This window comes from Rhyacophila brunnea, unplaced genomic scaffold, assembly GCF_057557595.1.
Source record: "Rhyacophila brunnea isolate RB1 unplaced genomic scaffold, BYU_Rbru_1.0 scaffold_4, whole genome shotgun sequence".
In the NCBI taxonomy this organism is placed as follows: Eukaryota; Metazoa; Arthropoda; class Insecta; order Trichoptera; family Rhyacophilidae; genus Rhyacophila; species Rhyacophila brunnea.
Window position 1 is genome coordinate 14,967,788 of NW_028233068.1, and position 16,590 is coordinate 14,984,377.

The window sequence follows — 16,590 nt, forward strand, 5'->3', positions numbered from 1 at the left end:
TGTAACTGAAGAAAATTCGAAAATGTGCATAAAATTAAAAACTTCAAACCATGAATCAAATATTGAGGTGTTAGCTTCCGAAATTGAACCTCAAGGGAGTCACTAATGTTTACATAATGTAATTTTTATGTAGCGTGTATTATTATAGTCAAATAAAATTGTCTTACAATATATTTCAGTGGCACGCCTCGTGTCCAGTACTTTGAATTACCTGTTTTGTGGCATGCCAATGCATTTGGGTTACCAACCGCTGCTTTAGCATATAGAGTCCGACCGCTTTACTTATACGCGCGGTGCGAGGCGTTGTGTATATTACCTGTTTGAACACGTCACGAAAGAAAGAAGTTTGAAAATAAATAAAAAATTCAAAACATTAAAATTGTCTTTCTTTCATCTTTAGTTCCAATGGTCTACACAACTTTTGGGCGCACTGGTTAAAAAGTCAGACTATACCTTGAAACTTATTCATAAATAAAATGATATGTAGAAATTATTAAAACACAAGTTTTGAGTTTTATGAATAAAATATATTCAACAGTACAAGTACAAACATATTGTTTATCATTCAATTTCATAAACATTTTTTTCAAATAAGAATTAAATTAAAAGAAGGTTCATTTAGTTCCACCCATAGATTCGCAACATTGAGGTATTTAATAATCTATTTGTGCAGAATACACACTACCATATCTGGAATAATTTCTTAAGAGCTTGATACACAATGGGGATCTGAATAAATTTTCTAATGATAATTTCCCCAGGATAATAATTACTATGTAAGTAAAGACCTGATCAAGATACCTAGTAATTGCTTTGTTTATACTTTATATCATAATTTATTATTTACTGACTGATAATGTGGTTGGTTTGTGTAGACTGCTTTATGATTTTCTATATTATTTATTAAAGTTATAGACCAAAATGACAAGTTATTATTAAAAACGTTTAAATACTCAAATAACTGACAGAGAACTCATTGCTCAACCTGCAAGACTGCGGTAAATGTGCAGCGTTGTTTTTTAAATATTGAACAGCTGCCGTCAAAGATAGCGGAGAAATACTGCATGTCAAAACACCGATTTCCTTTGACCACTCTTCCGCGAAACCTAAAGTTGCCGATTCCTCCACTCGATATAGCAGCTTAGCAGTTTTTCCACGTTTCAAATGTATGACTGTATCGTTACTCAAGCCCCCCTTGTGCTTTAAAACATCCAGGTTCTTATCCATGACCCAGATGAGCATGAACTGCTTTTCATTACCTTTCGTATCGCAATCCAAGAGTAATTTACAAGCCGGCAGGGTTTGGATCCCGATGGAAGAGTCCCGAATCAATCGTTTAACAGTGAATAAGAAATCTAACAGAGCAAAGTTATTTGCAACAGCACAATCGGGAATATTGTATGAGAATAAGTGAAAGTCATCCTCTGCCGTTTCTTTGTCAGCCAAGCTGAATTTGATGCATGAATTCCAGAATTTAAAAGAAAGGTCGGCGGATTTAACGCCCAGCCAAGATAGACATCTCATACAATGCAAAATATTACGTTTCTTATTGAAATCCTTAAATTTAGACACAAAATTTGAAGAATGAACTGTAAAATAACATAAGCCGTAAAAGAGATCCGAGCCGTGTGGTTCAAACTTGGAGGAGTTACCATTGCGTGGGGAGTCTATACTCGATGAATGGCAGTGTTCTCCGGAAGGACCATGACAGAACCAGTCTGACATGTCTAGATTATCAGAAGGCAGCTCTAGAATCCTTTCAAACGCGACAGTCATAGTTTCTTTTTTATCAGCTGTAATGCAATTGGAACAATTGGCGCAAACTAATTTGACGAGTACATTTTTATTTAGGTTAACGATAACGCTTTCTTTCTGAGATGCATCATTATCATTTTGGAAATTAGGTGCCTCTCTAATATGCTCAGTGAAGAAATTGCCTGAAGAATCCGGTCCACACGGCTCAGTGAGTACACGGAACGATACAAAGTTGTTCTCAATCTTCAAAGATGACAATGATCCGGGAATGAGTTTGCAGAACGCTTTCATGTCCATGAATTTGGAGTAGTGAGTCGAGTCGTCTTCGGATCGACTGTCGCAACTCGATGACGACTCGCGCCTCCGATCGAGTTGCGTATGATTGAGAACTATACCGTCCGGTCTGATGACCACCCTGAACTGTCCTCCCTGGGCGAGGTTTGATGTTTTTATAAATACGCTGCAGCACCGCAGTCTTTCACGGACTTCTACTAAAATACTCCGGACAATATCCATTGTTCGCTAACTATATTAAGGTCGTTGGCAACTACATTGTTAACAAGAGATTCAAAAGTTACATTAGATTCCTCTGATTTAATTTACAAGTCTACTTTCATCTTTCAACATTGACTTTCAATGCCGGTTTAACTAATGACAAAATAAAGAGGGAAAACATATTCGGTGCTCTTTGGGAGCGAATAATGGCGTAATAAATCTTTCACAATATAGAAACGAAATTCGCCTCCGAAATATCAACTACACAACTAATCAATATAAAAATAAAAAAAACAAGCTGTAGAAAAATAATTAAATAAAAAATGACTGATCCAACTTCACGTTCTGTTTTGCTATGCAATATGTGAAGTCTCTTTCCCACTTGAAACGGACAATTATCCCAGTCGAGAGATTGGTATGTCACCCGGTGGCAGTCTGTTTGTCGGCAGCGGACGACTCCAGCATGAGTCGGCAGAGGTTATCAGTTTCTCGGAGCACACACGGCAAAGTGGCACGCTGATAATAATCGCTCAAGAGTTCTATGTTGTCTATCACTGTCGACAGCAGATGAGATTTTTCAGTGGTAATACCTGAAAAAGAAATCATTAGCGATTTATAGTATAGTGCGAAAACATCTTTTTGGCTACATGTTAAAACTGTGAACTAACATGCTCCGCCCATTTCTAACCACACTTCCATTATAAACTAACAAGCTCCTCCCATTTAGTCACCAACAGCGCTTCCTTACGCAGCCAAGAAGATGTTTTTTCACAGTAGACTACATTCATTAAAAAAAGATTTGAACAATAAAATTACAAGGCACAAATATTTTTTAAGACACGATAAGTGAAAATTTAAAATGACAGTGTTTGCAATGAATTACTAATTTCTAATAAAAATTAATATCTATAATGTAGACTATAACTAGTAGTAGGTAGGTTACAACACCGAATGTTCGGTCACAATTTTATTCCTAACGATTAGCGAATTCGATAATAGAAAAATTATTATTCTGGATGTTGGCATAACATGGTGGTTGGAACTTGTATTTATAGCAGCTGTCATCTCTGGCCCGATATAACATTTTGTCAATATGTATATATACGTACATAACGCATGCATTTTTATTTTGATTATTCATCTAAATATTTTAAATAATTATAGTTATTCACAAATTCAAGTTAGTTTGTCTTGGTATCTACAATTTTAATATTCACAAAATTCACCGATCAAGGGAATCTAAAATTCTGTTGAAACGCTTGCAGTTTTCGATAGATGCAGGCGATGACAGTGTGAGTTTGCTATAGAAATGACATGCAACTTATTTAATCATTAATCTTATAGTGGTTACACAGTGAGAGTAAGGTATACAGATGCCATTTGTTCCTATGTGCAAATGGGTGGGGCCAATTTGTATATTATACAAGTTCGCTACCTCCAATAAACTTTACATCTCTTCTGTCATATCTGCTTGTCTCGTTCGGCCACATGCCTGATTTTTCTTGTTATCTGCTCGAACTATTGAATTTTACTTGGAATATAGTAAATTTATAGTAATCCTTTTAATCAGGTTCACTTTCATATAAATTTAGACTCAAGTTGTACATAGAGAAGATTTTCTTCATAGTCATGTGCCTCGAATAATGCTTTGACGGCTAATTTTTATCTTTATATGATTCAATTAGAACTTAGTACATAGACTTTATCAATTCTGTCTGGGAAGTCACTGACATGTGTCGCTAAATTTCAAAACCCGCTATAACACCCTTTTGAAATAATTAAGGTATATAATTATATCAACGGATTCGTAATTAAAATCTCTACATGAAAACTTTATCGCCTCTTTCAAAATCCGCTACGATTGACTGTTATTATGAAACATAATCAATGCGTCTATCAATTCCCGCTATAACTAAAAAAACCGCTTTAACACAACTGACCAATAAAAAGCGAGAATCAGGCTAAAAACAACATGGCCACCAGTACATTTATGTTGTCACTTGCGAGAAGAATGTTATTTTGTTGATTTGATAATTTAACTATTTGTAGTCTTAAAGTGTGTGACGAAATTGTAAATATGGTTAAATGTCCAATTAATAAAGCAAGGAATATGTTGAGGCAACTAAAATCTTGGAAAATCAACCAAATGCGCCAAAAACAGTAAGTTAAATTTGACATAAATGTGTTAGAAATGCATGGGTCACTACCTGAATTTCCAGTGACGTGTAATTTAATTACATATGAGTGGTTAAAACTGTTCTCTTTACTAATATATTTTTTTACAAAGAATAAATTGTCACGAAATCATTTAAAAAGCTCGTTCTAATATATATAATATTTTGTATACGTTAAATAATGATACTCAGCAGATAAATTAATATAAAAAGTTACTAAATACGTACTATGCAAATTTTATCTAATTAACTGTTTCATTTCAGATATGTATGCATATATTTTGGTGTTGAGAAAACAACATTTTTGTAACAACAGGTTTAAATAAAAATAATCCTAATTCATCCTACCACGCGCCACCAATGGAACATTCCGATATTAAGTTGTCAAAATATTCTCTAACAAAACACGCTATAACCTTCAATGCGTATTTCAAAAACCGTTATAACACTATGTAACTTACAAAAGCTGCTATAACCAAACATTTATTTACATAATCAGTGGACTAGAATACAATATAAATAGGTATGAAAAATATTTCCAATAATAATCAGTCATTGGGCAAAAAAAAGAAAAAAATCAATAATCCCATTATCCATAAACTGAGAAGTTTTTACTGATTTTCTCAAAAAGTGTTATAGCAGGTTTTGAAACTTAGCGACACACATATCGTTGAATTATATATATATTACACTTACCAGGTGCCTCATGCCTCAGAGCTGTGAAATGAACATGCAGGTGATAGAAGCTGGGTTGGTAGTGAAGATAAATCCTGAGCTGGTCACTTTCCAATCCGTATTTCTCCAATATTATTGCCTGAAAGAAGTATTATGGCATAATAAAATTGATTCATTTACATTTTTAGTAAAAATTTCAGGCATGGTGGGTTGTTTCCTTGTTCCGTTTCTGTTCATAATCCTCTTCAATTTGTTAATACGAAAGTCACCTGACCGAATCATGGCTGTCACCCCCCTGATGAATAAGATGTGCAATCTGGAATATACCTATGATGATGTCCTATTTTCGATAACTCGTTCAGGGGCAAGCCAAAGTCAATCGACAGGCATTGCATAACAATTTATCTTGCACTTTTCAGATCCAGATTTAATCCAGTTCCTGATTAGTGATGGGCAGAACATTGTGTCGACAGTTTTAAATACCCGGGGGAGCACATCACAAGAGCTGGCACTTGGAATTTTGGGAGGTCTGGCACCAGACATAGAATAAACCATGAAACCCTTGGTTCTAGAGACGGACAGTCTGCCACTCTGCATCAGTGGGGGTGTTACTACATACTACTTTGATAATAATAACTGTCAATAATTGTTCGTGGCAAGCCATCGTGTAAAATAAAACCAATTTTATTTTATACATCTTATTATCAGCTGTGATCGATCCTTGCGGGATGGAAGCCTAGCCGCAGCTCCTTCCACTCTTCTCGGTGATGAATTCGTTGATTCAGGAGGTTTTATGATAGCCCTGTGTTAGTTTAGTGCCCCTTTGGTATCATCCTGTGTTAGTAGGTGTACATTGGTTATTGACTCACTGAGCGACATGTTATCCATTGTCATTTCATAAGATACATACTTATTACTTATTCATATTTAAAATTTTAACAGAGATTAAAAAAAATATGTTTTGAATAACTTTGGTAGTTAAAAAGGTAAATTCATATATTCATAAATAAAATTGACGGTGATGTCCAGAAAGAGACTGAATCTATTGAGAACAGATTATTAAATTACCTCTCCATGTTGTCTGATCGATTTTAACAGTGGAAGATGAGAAGCATTCAGGTCTCTGATTGATTTAATATTCCGCTTTTGGGTAATGGCGAGCAGGTAGAGGGTTTCCTTGCTGACACCGTCCCACTTCAGATCAGGCAGGAGGACAAATCCAATCTCAGGATCGGGGTCTGAATATACTACTCGGTCAGCTTCCTTTAACCCGTCCAAGATATTGTACACCCACTGAAAGCAGAATGACATGTTACAATAAAAATACATAATCATTATGAAGTGAGCGACATGGCCGCTCTTATATAGCAAGCCGTGGGAAATATGGTTTTACGGAACACCATCAAAAAATAAGCATTTTAAAACAACATTCATATAATGTAACTATCTGCTGATAGGACTCAGCAATCTTTTAGACGAGGGGCCAGAGAACTTTTTTGGGTATTATCCAAAACATGCTCATATTAAAAGATTTACCTTCCTCTCCCTCCTCACGCTTGATTGATAAAAAGGATTGAAGAACTGAACTTTCATTCAAAACATCTTCACAAGTTTTAGAAAAATTATGTTGTTTCGTTGATATTAGGGTTTTATTGTGTTAAGAGCAATTCGATACTATCTTTGGGATCAAAGCAATTTCTATGCTTTGTGTTCATTTATGTCCCTAAGGGAAGAAAATCTTTGATCATAAAAGAGTGTGCCAAAAGACAATTGCAACACATAATGTGCAATATTAAAAGTTTACAATTATTGTGTTTTCAACATAATTATGTACATAAATAGACTTATTTATGGGAAATCAATACTCCCAAAGAATTGTCATTGTTGTCGAAGTTTTAGAAATACATTATCTTCAGTTGTTTTGGGACTTCCTTTAACAAATGCATGTAACAAAAGTGCACCATACAAATCAATATGATTTTTCCAATGCCGATGAAATTACGAACAAACATTTAGAATTCAAACTTTTGCTTAAATACATAATTATAGATGTACCTGCAGGTTAAATTGCTCTTTTTCAAGATGTGGAATGGTGACCTTCTCATACAATTGTGGAGTTTCCAAAATCAATCGGGACGTTTGATAGCTATACTTTTTAATGTGTTTTTCGGTGGCCGGGTGAATAAATGAGACCTTTATACCTGGAAAAATATAACATTAAATGAAATAAAACAAAAATCAAATTGAATTTGTGTGACACAGCTGTTTTTGCCATTAGCTGAATAGACATGCGGCAGCGAGCTGAGAAGCAAACATATGTTATTTGTACAGGTAGAGTAGTGTTTTTCAATCCTTTTACTAAAGCAGCACAATTGTATATCTACCAAACTCCTACGGCATCAATATAACAATAATAGAACAGAATAATTTTCACCAACAGAGTCACAGTAGTTTCGCAGGAATAAAATAATTATTGATGAAGAGTGACTTGTTTGCTGATTGATCTCCACAGTGAGTCGCCAAAAAATGATTATTTGATTGAGCCTAGCTCGTTGCATATCTGCCGATCACTTGTCATGGGTTGAGGGTTATTAGAAGGTTTAATGTTATGTTAATATGTTCTATTTATTATTTACCATGTCCGATCCTAATAAGATCATATTATGGACCTCCACAGAAGAGGTTTGTATTAACAGATTTATGTTTTTACGAGAAATGGATGCAAGCCACTTGCTCAACCTATTAGGTCCATATTCCTCAAACGCAAATTGAAAAACAATATGTGAGTCGCTTAGAATCATAACTCACATATTCCAAAAATCAAGTTTTGAGATAATCGCTAAAAACCAACAGAGCACTATTTTTTGTAATTAGAAGAACAGTATTGCACTCCCTAGAATATTAATGAGTGAGAGAGACGAATAACTTTTTTTTTTTTTAAATATATACACCTAATACTCCTAACGTTGCAGACATACAGCATACTATGAGAAATAGAGCTCCCCGATTGGTTAGGAAGGCGTTGGTGACAAAACTCTATTCTTTGAAATAAACGACATATTACACCAACAATGAACTTTGTCAACAATTTTCACATGGTTTAAATTGACTTTTAATACTCAACTATTTTTCGGTATATAGATTAATTCATTTAGAATCACTTGGCATATTTAACTAAAAAACGACAAAAATGCAATATGTGAGTTATGATTCTAAGCGACTCATGTGTACTTGCCAGACCCAGGATTCGAACCTGGAACCCACGATGTTATAGGCTAGCGCTTAAACCGCAATGGTCAATGTTCTTTTTAGGTAAACAATAACAAAATTTTGGCAGTACACTTGTGGCACACCGGTTGAAAAACACTGACCTAGAGAAATTGTGAATAACATTTATTTTGGTAATATGCTTTATTCATATTATTTAGTGTACATTTTGTATAAATAACTTGATAATCTATGGCAGAACTAAAAATTACAATGTAAGTGCAGTGATACACAATTTACTTCAGATAAACAATTGACAATAATTTCTGACTTACCTACACAATAGTTTGGCTCTATTTAAACAATTAATTACTTACCATACCAAATAATCTTTCATCAAATAGCTACCTAACTAAAATACCTACAACTATTTCATTATTTTAATCTTCCATACAAATTGTAAAGTTCTTCAATATTACTCGGTATTTCGAAAGAAAATTCAAACGTATGTTTACACATTAATTATTTCAAGGACAATAAAGTTATCATATAATATCTAAATTTTATTCCAATCAACATACTGTATTATTTTTACACACTATATATACGATACGTCATAATATTATGACGAAGGTCTATTTCACTTTCAAATTATTGAGAAACTTCTACGATTCACATGTAATTCTCTCAATTATTTATCAATAAAATTTTGCACACGTACTTACATGGGTTTTAATTTAAAATATTATCTACCTCTGTGATTATTATAACTTTATTTATTACAGTAATCCACGCATTCCGTCAGATACCGTTTTATGTAAATCCAAAGACGAAAGATAATGGGTGAAATAAAACGTGTGTCACAAAGCAAAGTTACTGACAGATTGACGTTTAGGTACGTCAAATTCAAAAATACCTACCTACGGATTGTACAACGCTAGGATAATACCAAAACAAAAATTTAACTCACTATTAATGCCCGGTTTAGGCAACAAGTCATAATTCGAATAAATGTCGTTGCAGAAATGTTTCTTCAGCTGATTTTCATTGTTGAAATAGCCAGTTTCATTCAATTCATCCTCGACAAATGCCTTTTTCTCGAGTGTTAAAATGGCAGGGCCGGTCTTGTTTTTCACGTTTCCTAGTACAAATACGGTCTTTCTGTTTGTGTTATTGCTTAGGACTCTTTCGAAATTAAAATCGCTGATGCACAAATCCTCTGCTTCCTCAAGAGATCCATTTTCATTGTCTATTTTTGGTATTTTAGCGCATGGACCTTCAGAATCGCCGTTTTGGACGTCAGCCATATTAGATTGTTTTTAATTGTAAATATTGCCAGCGGAATAAATGACATTTAAAAAATATATTTCATAATAATAAGCTGAATGGGTCACTGTTAAAATATCCTCAAATGAAATATCCGTAAGCAGGGATGAACTATCGTGAAACCTCTTTGCTACTTCTTCATTTTTTTGACAAAACTTGTCTTCGAATTCGTCCAAACACTGCAGCACTCGAAATGAAGAATTTTACGAACCGGAGCGCTCGGTAATTCTATGAAAATATTAACAAAGTTATCTAATTTTATGTGTTTTATAAAAAATATGTGTGTGATTTTGTTATATTATGGCCATTCTAGCTCAAATGGTAAAATTATTTTTTCCACAAGACGGAACTACAATATTGTCGACTTTACGACCCGGAACGCCACTCCGGTCCATTTCGAGCCCTGCCAAACTGTAACGTTCTAAGTTAAAGTGCCTCCCTCTGGCAGACTTAGAATGCTGTCCCCTTAATTTTTAGTATGAAATTAAATGCAAAAATATTATGGGCATTCTTAGATAGCTACCTACCTATTTTTAGACAAAACCAACAAAAGTTTTGAAAAAAAATATTTAGGTCTTTAAAAAGTACTGAGGTTTAGAACATTTTACGAATCCCACTCTCAAACAGCAGTGGTTAAGCTAAGTTAGGTTAGTTAGGTAAAAAAAACAAGATGTCTGTACTTTTTAACGAAGCGACCGCATCGTCCGCTTCATGGAAGACCGCCACTGCTTTCAAAAGTTGTAATGATCATATTCATTCCTTCATTTGCCGTCCCTAAGTAATGCATGATCCGCCAACCCCCACAGGATGTCACTGTGTCCAAATCTTCTAAAATAGGTACGTGGAATACTGAATAAACCTTTTCTGATTAATGAAAATACATGATTTTCAAAACCACAGTTACATTCAACACGTCATATTTCCAGGTAGGTGTTACAAAATCAAAAAAAAAAAAATTTAAAAAAGTTATGGAAAGGGGAGGAGAAAAACTTATTTTATGGCTCTTAGGTACTCATTTATTTTAATAAATAAAAATATTAGGCCATAATAAATTGAAGCAGTAGGGTACCTATGGTATATTCCACATAATTTAAACATAATTTTGAAAAACCCCAGAAACATACATACTTACTAGAAAATATTCTAGAAAAAAATTTGGGCCAAGTGGGTCACCTTTAGGCTATTGATCTGTCTATTCATGCGAAGTGTTTCTTATAACTACATTATTTTAACTAAGGTAGGTACTTACTTCAAATTCCACCAATCAGGAGCCGATCGCCTACTGATTGACAGTATTTGAAGTACCTACCTCAGTTAAAGCGTACTCATAAGAAATAATTATCAATATTCCTGAGGTTTTTCTATAATATAAAATCTAATCATCTCAAATTTTAATCAAGTACAATTAATTAAATACCTGTAAAATAAAATAATATACCTACCTACTACATAACAGTGTTATAAATGAATCTGGGAAAAATGTCATTATAAATGTATAAATCTAAATCATGGTAAAAGATGATAAATTGATTAAGGTATTTTCGATCTTATGCAATTTAATTCTTAATCTTAAAACATAGAACAGTCTCCAATTATTCACCTAAAACCATAGACTATAGATACATCTAGACGCCACTCGTTGCATTGCTAAATGAAGCTACGTGCCGTGCGTTTGGTTTATGGGCGAGCGAACGCATTCGCCTACAAATGTTTGAGATCACAGACCATTTCGCTAGTGCTCGCCCAAAGTGCTCGCACTAGACGCTCAGAATTAAAATATAATTTTATATTTTTTTACGTTATATAGTATTTTTAAGCGGTCAAAATGCAACCATTAGGTAAAGATATCCATAATTTAAGTTATTTTAAAGAAACACTAGGTCACTGATATTAAAATAAATAATAATATACAAATAAATTGTCACGAACATGTATCAACTTACCTATGAAACGTAATACCATCTTCTTGCTTATCAGTACGGCTACCATATTTTAATACAACACGCAGAACCACCTTTCCTACTTAATAAACTAAAAATATATACCACTGACTTTATGTTTAACACAAAAAATAGCAAATTTAGCAACACGAACTCGCAGATTATCGATGCTTCATGAAGCGATTCACCACGATATGCTAGCGATACTTTTGGAAACTGACTCTAAAATATGTAGACCTTTTATCTTACTCTAGCGCGTCGCAGAGATTATAAGGGTGCCGAATACTTTCTCACTCGCACTCATGCATCGTTTTTGTTCAGGCCTTGCCTAAAACATTTTATAAGTACAATAAAAGTTATAATTATTATCAATACTTTCAGTTTACACAAGTCTACTAAATATAATTTCACAACAAATAATATTTGCAAACTACATCAGAGGTTTGATTATGCAATACTAATTACATGTAACCCCCTTTCATCGCGAAATTGTTGAAAGAGGAAATTATCCACCAAATTAAATGTTTAATGTAGATGAGACGGGACTCTATTGGAAACGAATACCAACACGTACGTTTATTTCTATAGAGGATAAGACTGCTTCTGGTTCTATTCTATTCTTCTATTTAAAGCATCCAAGGATCGTCTAACTCTAACTTCTCAACTCATTGAAGAAATTGATGGAGGTGATAGAGATGCCATGCGGGTTTGGTGGAAACAATTTAATATTATGAAAGTTATCAGAAACATCGACGAAGCGTGGAATGAAGTCACCCAGTCGTGTATGAAGGGTGTTTGGAAAAGGTTGTTCAGTGAAATTGTTCACTGCAAACGTTCACTGCAATTATGAAAATGATATTCAAAATATCATTGAAGAGATTAGTCTTATAGCCATATCCGGAGGCATCGAAGGTGTTGATGTAGATGATATTCAGATTTTGTTAAAATCACACGGTGAACCCTGAACTAATGAAGAGCCACAGGAAATGGCCTGCCATACGTCCCTAGAAAATGACGTTTCCGAACCTGTTCCCTTGTGAAAGTGTTAAAACCATTGAAAGGGCCCTTTCCCTTCACAATCAATGCATGGAGTTGTTAAAAGAGAACGACGAAGATGACGAGCGAGTGAGTGGTGTAAAAAATGGCTGTAATGCATTACTTGACAGTAATCGCAAATTTTGCACAATATGTAAACGTAGAGAGGCCAAACAAGGGAATCCCCCCCGGTTGATTGCGAAATTTCACTTATCGCAACCATGTCCAGAACGTATCCCCCGCGATGAACGGGGGGGGGGGGGGTTACCTGCATAAATCATCATACAAAAAAACATAACTATACAAGTCACAAAAATAATATATTATAATCAAACTAATAGGACATACTATTATTATACGAGGGTGGGTCAATAAGTCCTTAGAAAAGCCGACAGGTGGCGCGACTAGTACTGTAAGCGGTTTGTTTTCATGCAGCGGCACTACCGATTCAGTATGCTGCGAAGTTTCAATCAGATTGGTCGGGTTGTTGTGTGTTTCTCGTACATTCTCGTACAAAGGAAAATGGAAAAATGGAAAATGGAGAAAATTGAGTTTAGAGCTGTTATTAAACATTTTAATATAAAAGGGTTAACAGCAAAGGAAATAAAAAATGAGTTGGATTTAGTTCACGGCACATCTGCTCCTTCACTTGCAACTATTTATAACTGGTTAAATGAATTTAAACGTGGTCGTACATCAACAAAGGATGAACCACGCTCAGGACGTCCTGTAGAGGTGACTACACCAGAAATGATCAATAAAATCCACGATATGGTGTTAAGTGACCGAAGATTAAAGTTGAGTGAGATAATTGAGGTTACAGGGATCTCAAAAGGTAGCGTCATTTCTATTTTACATGACAAATTGGGCATGAAAAAAATTTCTGCAAGATGGGTGCCGCGTTTGCTCACAGTCGACAATAAACGCAGTAGGGTGGTGGCCTCTAAAGCCCTGTTGTCGCTCATGCAACGCAATCCGGATGAATTTTTTCGTCGCTTTGTGACTGTAGATGAAACATGGATACACCACTATACTCCCGAGACGAAAGAACAGTCAAAGCAGTGGATTGCGAAAGGCGAACCATGTCCAAAGAAGGCGAAAACCGTAAAATCAGCTGGTAAGGTTATGGCTACTGTATTTTGGGATGCACGTGGAATTATTTTCGTTGACTATTTGGAAAAATGAAAAACAATAACAGGGGATTATTATGCATCTTTATTGGACCAGCTAAAAAACAAAATTGAAGAAAAACGGCCTCATTTAAACAGGAAAAAAATCCTCTTTCATCAGGACAATGCCCGTGTTCACACATGTTTACGATCAATGGCTAAAATTGAAGAATTGAAGTTCGAATTGGTCGACCACCCACCGTATTCGCCAGATTTAGCCCCCAGTGACTTTTTCCTTTTCCCAAACTTAAAAAAATGGCTAAGTGGACAACGTTTTTTTTCAAATGAAGAAGTCATCGATCGGACAAATGCTTATTTTTAGGACCTTCCGAAAACTTATTTTTCTGACGGTTTAAAAAAAATTGAGAAACGTGTAACCAAGTGTATTGAGGCTCCAAGGAGATTATGTTGAGAAATAAAAAAAAAATACAAAAATAAAAACTGTTTTAATGCTTTTTTCTAAGGAATTATTGACCCACCCTCGTATAATATGACAAATGTTTTTCCAACATAATCCTCAAATTTATATATAAACTTCGAAGAAGGAGGCAAAGGGTTGGTTATGGCCTGAATGAAGTATACTACCTAAAAGAGAAGGATGAACGATGAAACTCTGGCGTCTCAAAATGAGACGCCAGAACATTTGATTACGGGACGAAAAACCATGACAGATCAGACATCAACCTGCCTGGAGAGTGTGGACCTGATTACGTCAGCAGCCAGTTTGGTAAGGCAGAGAAGAAACTATCGGGTATCAATAAAAATGAAAAGACCTATGAGAGGTCTCCATCTAGCAGTGGAATGACCTGGGCCTGTGATAATAATGATGAAACTTTGTAGGAACATAGGAAATGCTGGAATACTGGACATAGACAGGAATGGTGATAAATATTCATATCAGGTATTGGATTTTGGTGAATACAATCTGGTATTTCTGTTCGTTGAATACGTATTTGTTTTCATTGAACTAAGACTACAAATAATATCTGATATTGTAGGATAATTTTTAAATTCAATTAAACCCTACGTAAACCAAGTCATAATAAATAGTCAAAAAATATTCATCTATCTATAAAATATGATTAGAAAAAGTAAAGAACAAAATAATTTTATTACAAAATTTGGAAGATATACTACCAAAAAAATAATGGCCCAAAGTAGGTAGTTAAATAAATATAATCAAGCAATCAGTGAAACTTTGGCCTTATGAGATCAATCTTATATTTAATTCAAAATATATAACGAATAATACTAAAAATAGGTATATCACTAAAGCCTCAATCACATTGAGCTTCTTTACGAGCTGTTTATTGGCGAATTTAAAAGCGGGCGATTCAGCTACTGCGATTTGATGATTACACACAAAACTTTCCATTCGCTGAGAAGCCACAAGCCAGCAACTATTTTGACGGAACGTAGTTCGTTTTTTTACCGGGAGGTTGGTACTGCGCTCTACTGCGCAGATGCAGTAGGCCCACACGCCGGCGTGTAGCGTGTAAAGTTGACCGGCTTTCAACTTTTCTCGGTAGAGTGTTTACAACCTGCTTATTAGCTTATTCGATGATTACACTGGGCGACTTTACAGGCAGATTGTAAATTCGCCAATAAACAGCTCGTAAAGAAGCTCAATGTAATTGAGGCTTAACTGACTGAATACATTTTGCTCAATACGAAGTATTGTCACCTATTACGTATTAACAAACCGTTTAAAGTAAAAGACAATACATGCATTATAAATGATAAAAGTATGTACCTACAGTAAAACCTTGATGTAAAGTACTAAGTCGGGCAAGGAGGTGTCTGTTAACGTTAAAAGATTGTTATTATAATGAAGTATGTTTTTCAAATGCCCATGTTAAAAAATGACAAATTGGTTAGTTAACTTTGATTATATGACGTATTTAACTAAATAAATAAACAATGTTATCAAAAACAACAAATTTTATAAAAAATTTGATAACATTCTGAGAATAAATAAATTTTATAATGGAGTTGGAATGTTTGAATTTGTTTTACACCCGATCCTCTTTTTGCACGGTTTCGAAATAACAAGGTTTAAAAAAGTACCGATTATTTTTTATCTACACTGATTTTTCTGCTTTAACACGGTTTAAAAAAACTAAAAAGAATAAAACTACGTACCTACCTATGTATGTACATATTTATCAAAAAATTGCGTTGCAATGGACCGCATGCAACTGGTACATACATATGTTGTCACCGGATGGCGCCCAGACATACATACATAGAGTCTGTCTCCTATAAGCTGGCGTTCTGGTTTTTCCCCCGCTTCAGCATCCATCTCGTTCCCTCCCATTGTAAACTTGCAACAGTTGAACGCGATGGCACAATGTTTTCCGTGTGACGTGTACGCCAGTTTATAGAATACAGACTCTACATACATGGCGCCACTAGTCAGTCACTTCGGGTTCGATGCGAGAGACCCGCCGCGTGCTTCGGCGTCAGCGTCAGCGTCATTAAATATTTCCAGTGATGAGAGTGATTTTTTGCCAGCGAAAAACAGCAGTAAATTAATAAAAAGTTAAAATCTAATAAAAGTTAATTGTCAAGTAGCGACACTGAATGAATATCGTCTATTCAATTCTAAACTATCCTAAGCGCCAAATCATAAAATGTGCAGAAAGCGAAATTTAGAAATTATGAACCTATACTTAATTCGATTTAGTTTTGTAATATCGAAATATTAAAAAATCATTTTTTGTGTTTCAAATTACAATAAATTTAGGGGAATTTTTTCCAAAATCAAATTTATGAAAAATTCAATACATTGGAAAATAATGTCACTTAGGATAT

At 34.6% G+C, this 16,590-nt stretch overlaps 2 protein-coding genes across 2 annotated transcripts; both read right to left on the bottom strand.

Moving 5' to 3' along the window:
* Positions 1 to 508: 508 nt before the first annotated feature.
* On the bottom strand, positions 509 to 9,621 carry Dcps (Decapping enzyme, scavenger). The gene is made up of 5 exons (XM_085953781.1): positions 9,277 to 9,621; positions 7,155 to 7,300; positions 6,168 to 6,392; positions 5,121 to 5,238; positions 509 to 2,840 (listed from the first exon to the last, which is right to left on the bottom strand). Exons 1-5 carry the CDS (start codon positions 9,611 to 9,613, stop codon positions 2,671 to 2,673), a joined length of 996 nt encoding a protein of 331 aa, XP_085809907.1. The 5' UTR covers positions 9,614 to 9,621; the 3' UTR covers positions 509 to 2,670.
* On the bottom strand, positions 946 to 2,271 carry LOC147066948 (uncharacterized). Its single transcript, XM_085953780.1, has one exon. It carries the CDS (start codon positions 2,269 to 2,271, stop codon positions 946 to 948), a length of 1,326 nt encoding a protein of 441 aa, XP_085809906.1.
* Positions 9,622 to 16,590: the final 6,969 nt, after the last annotated feature.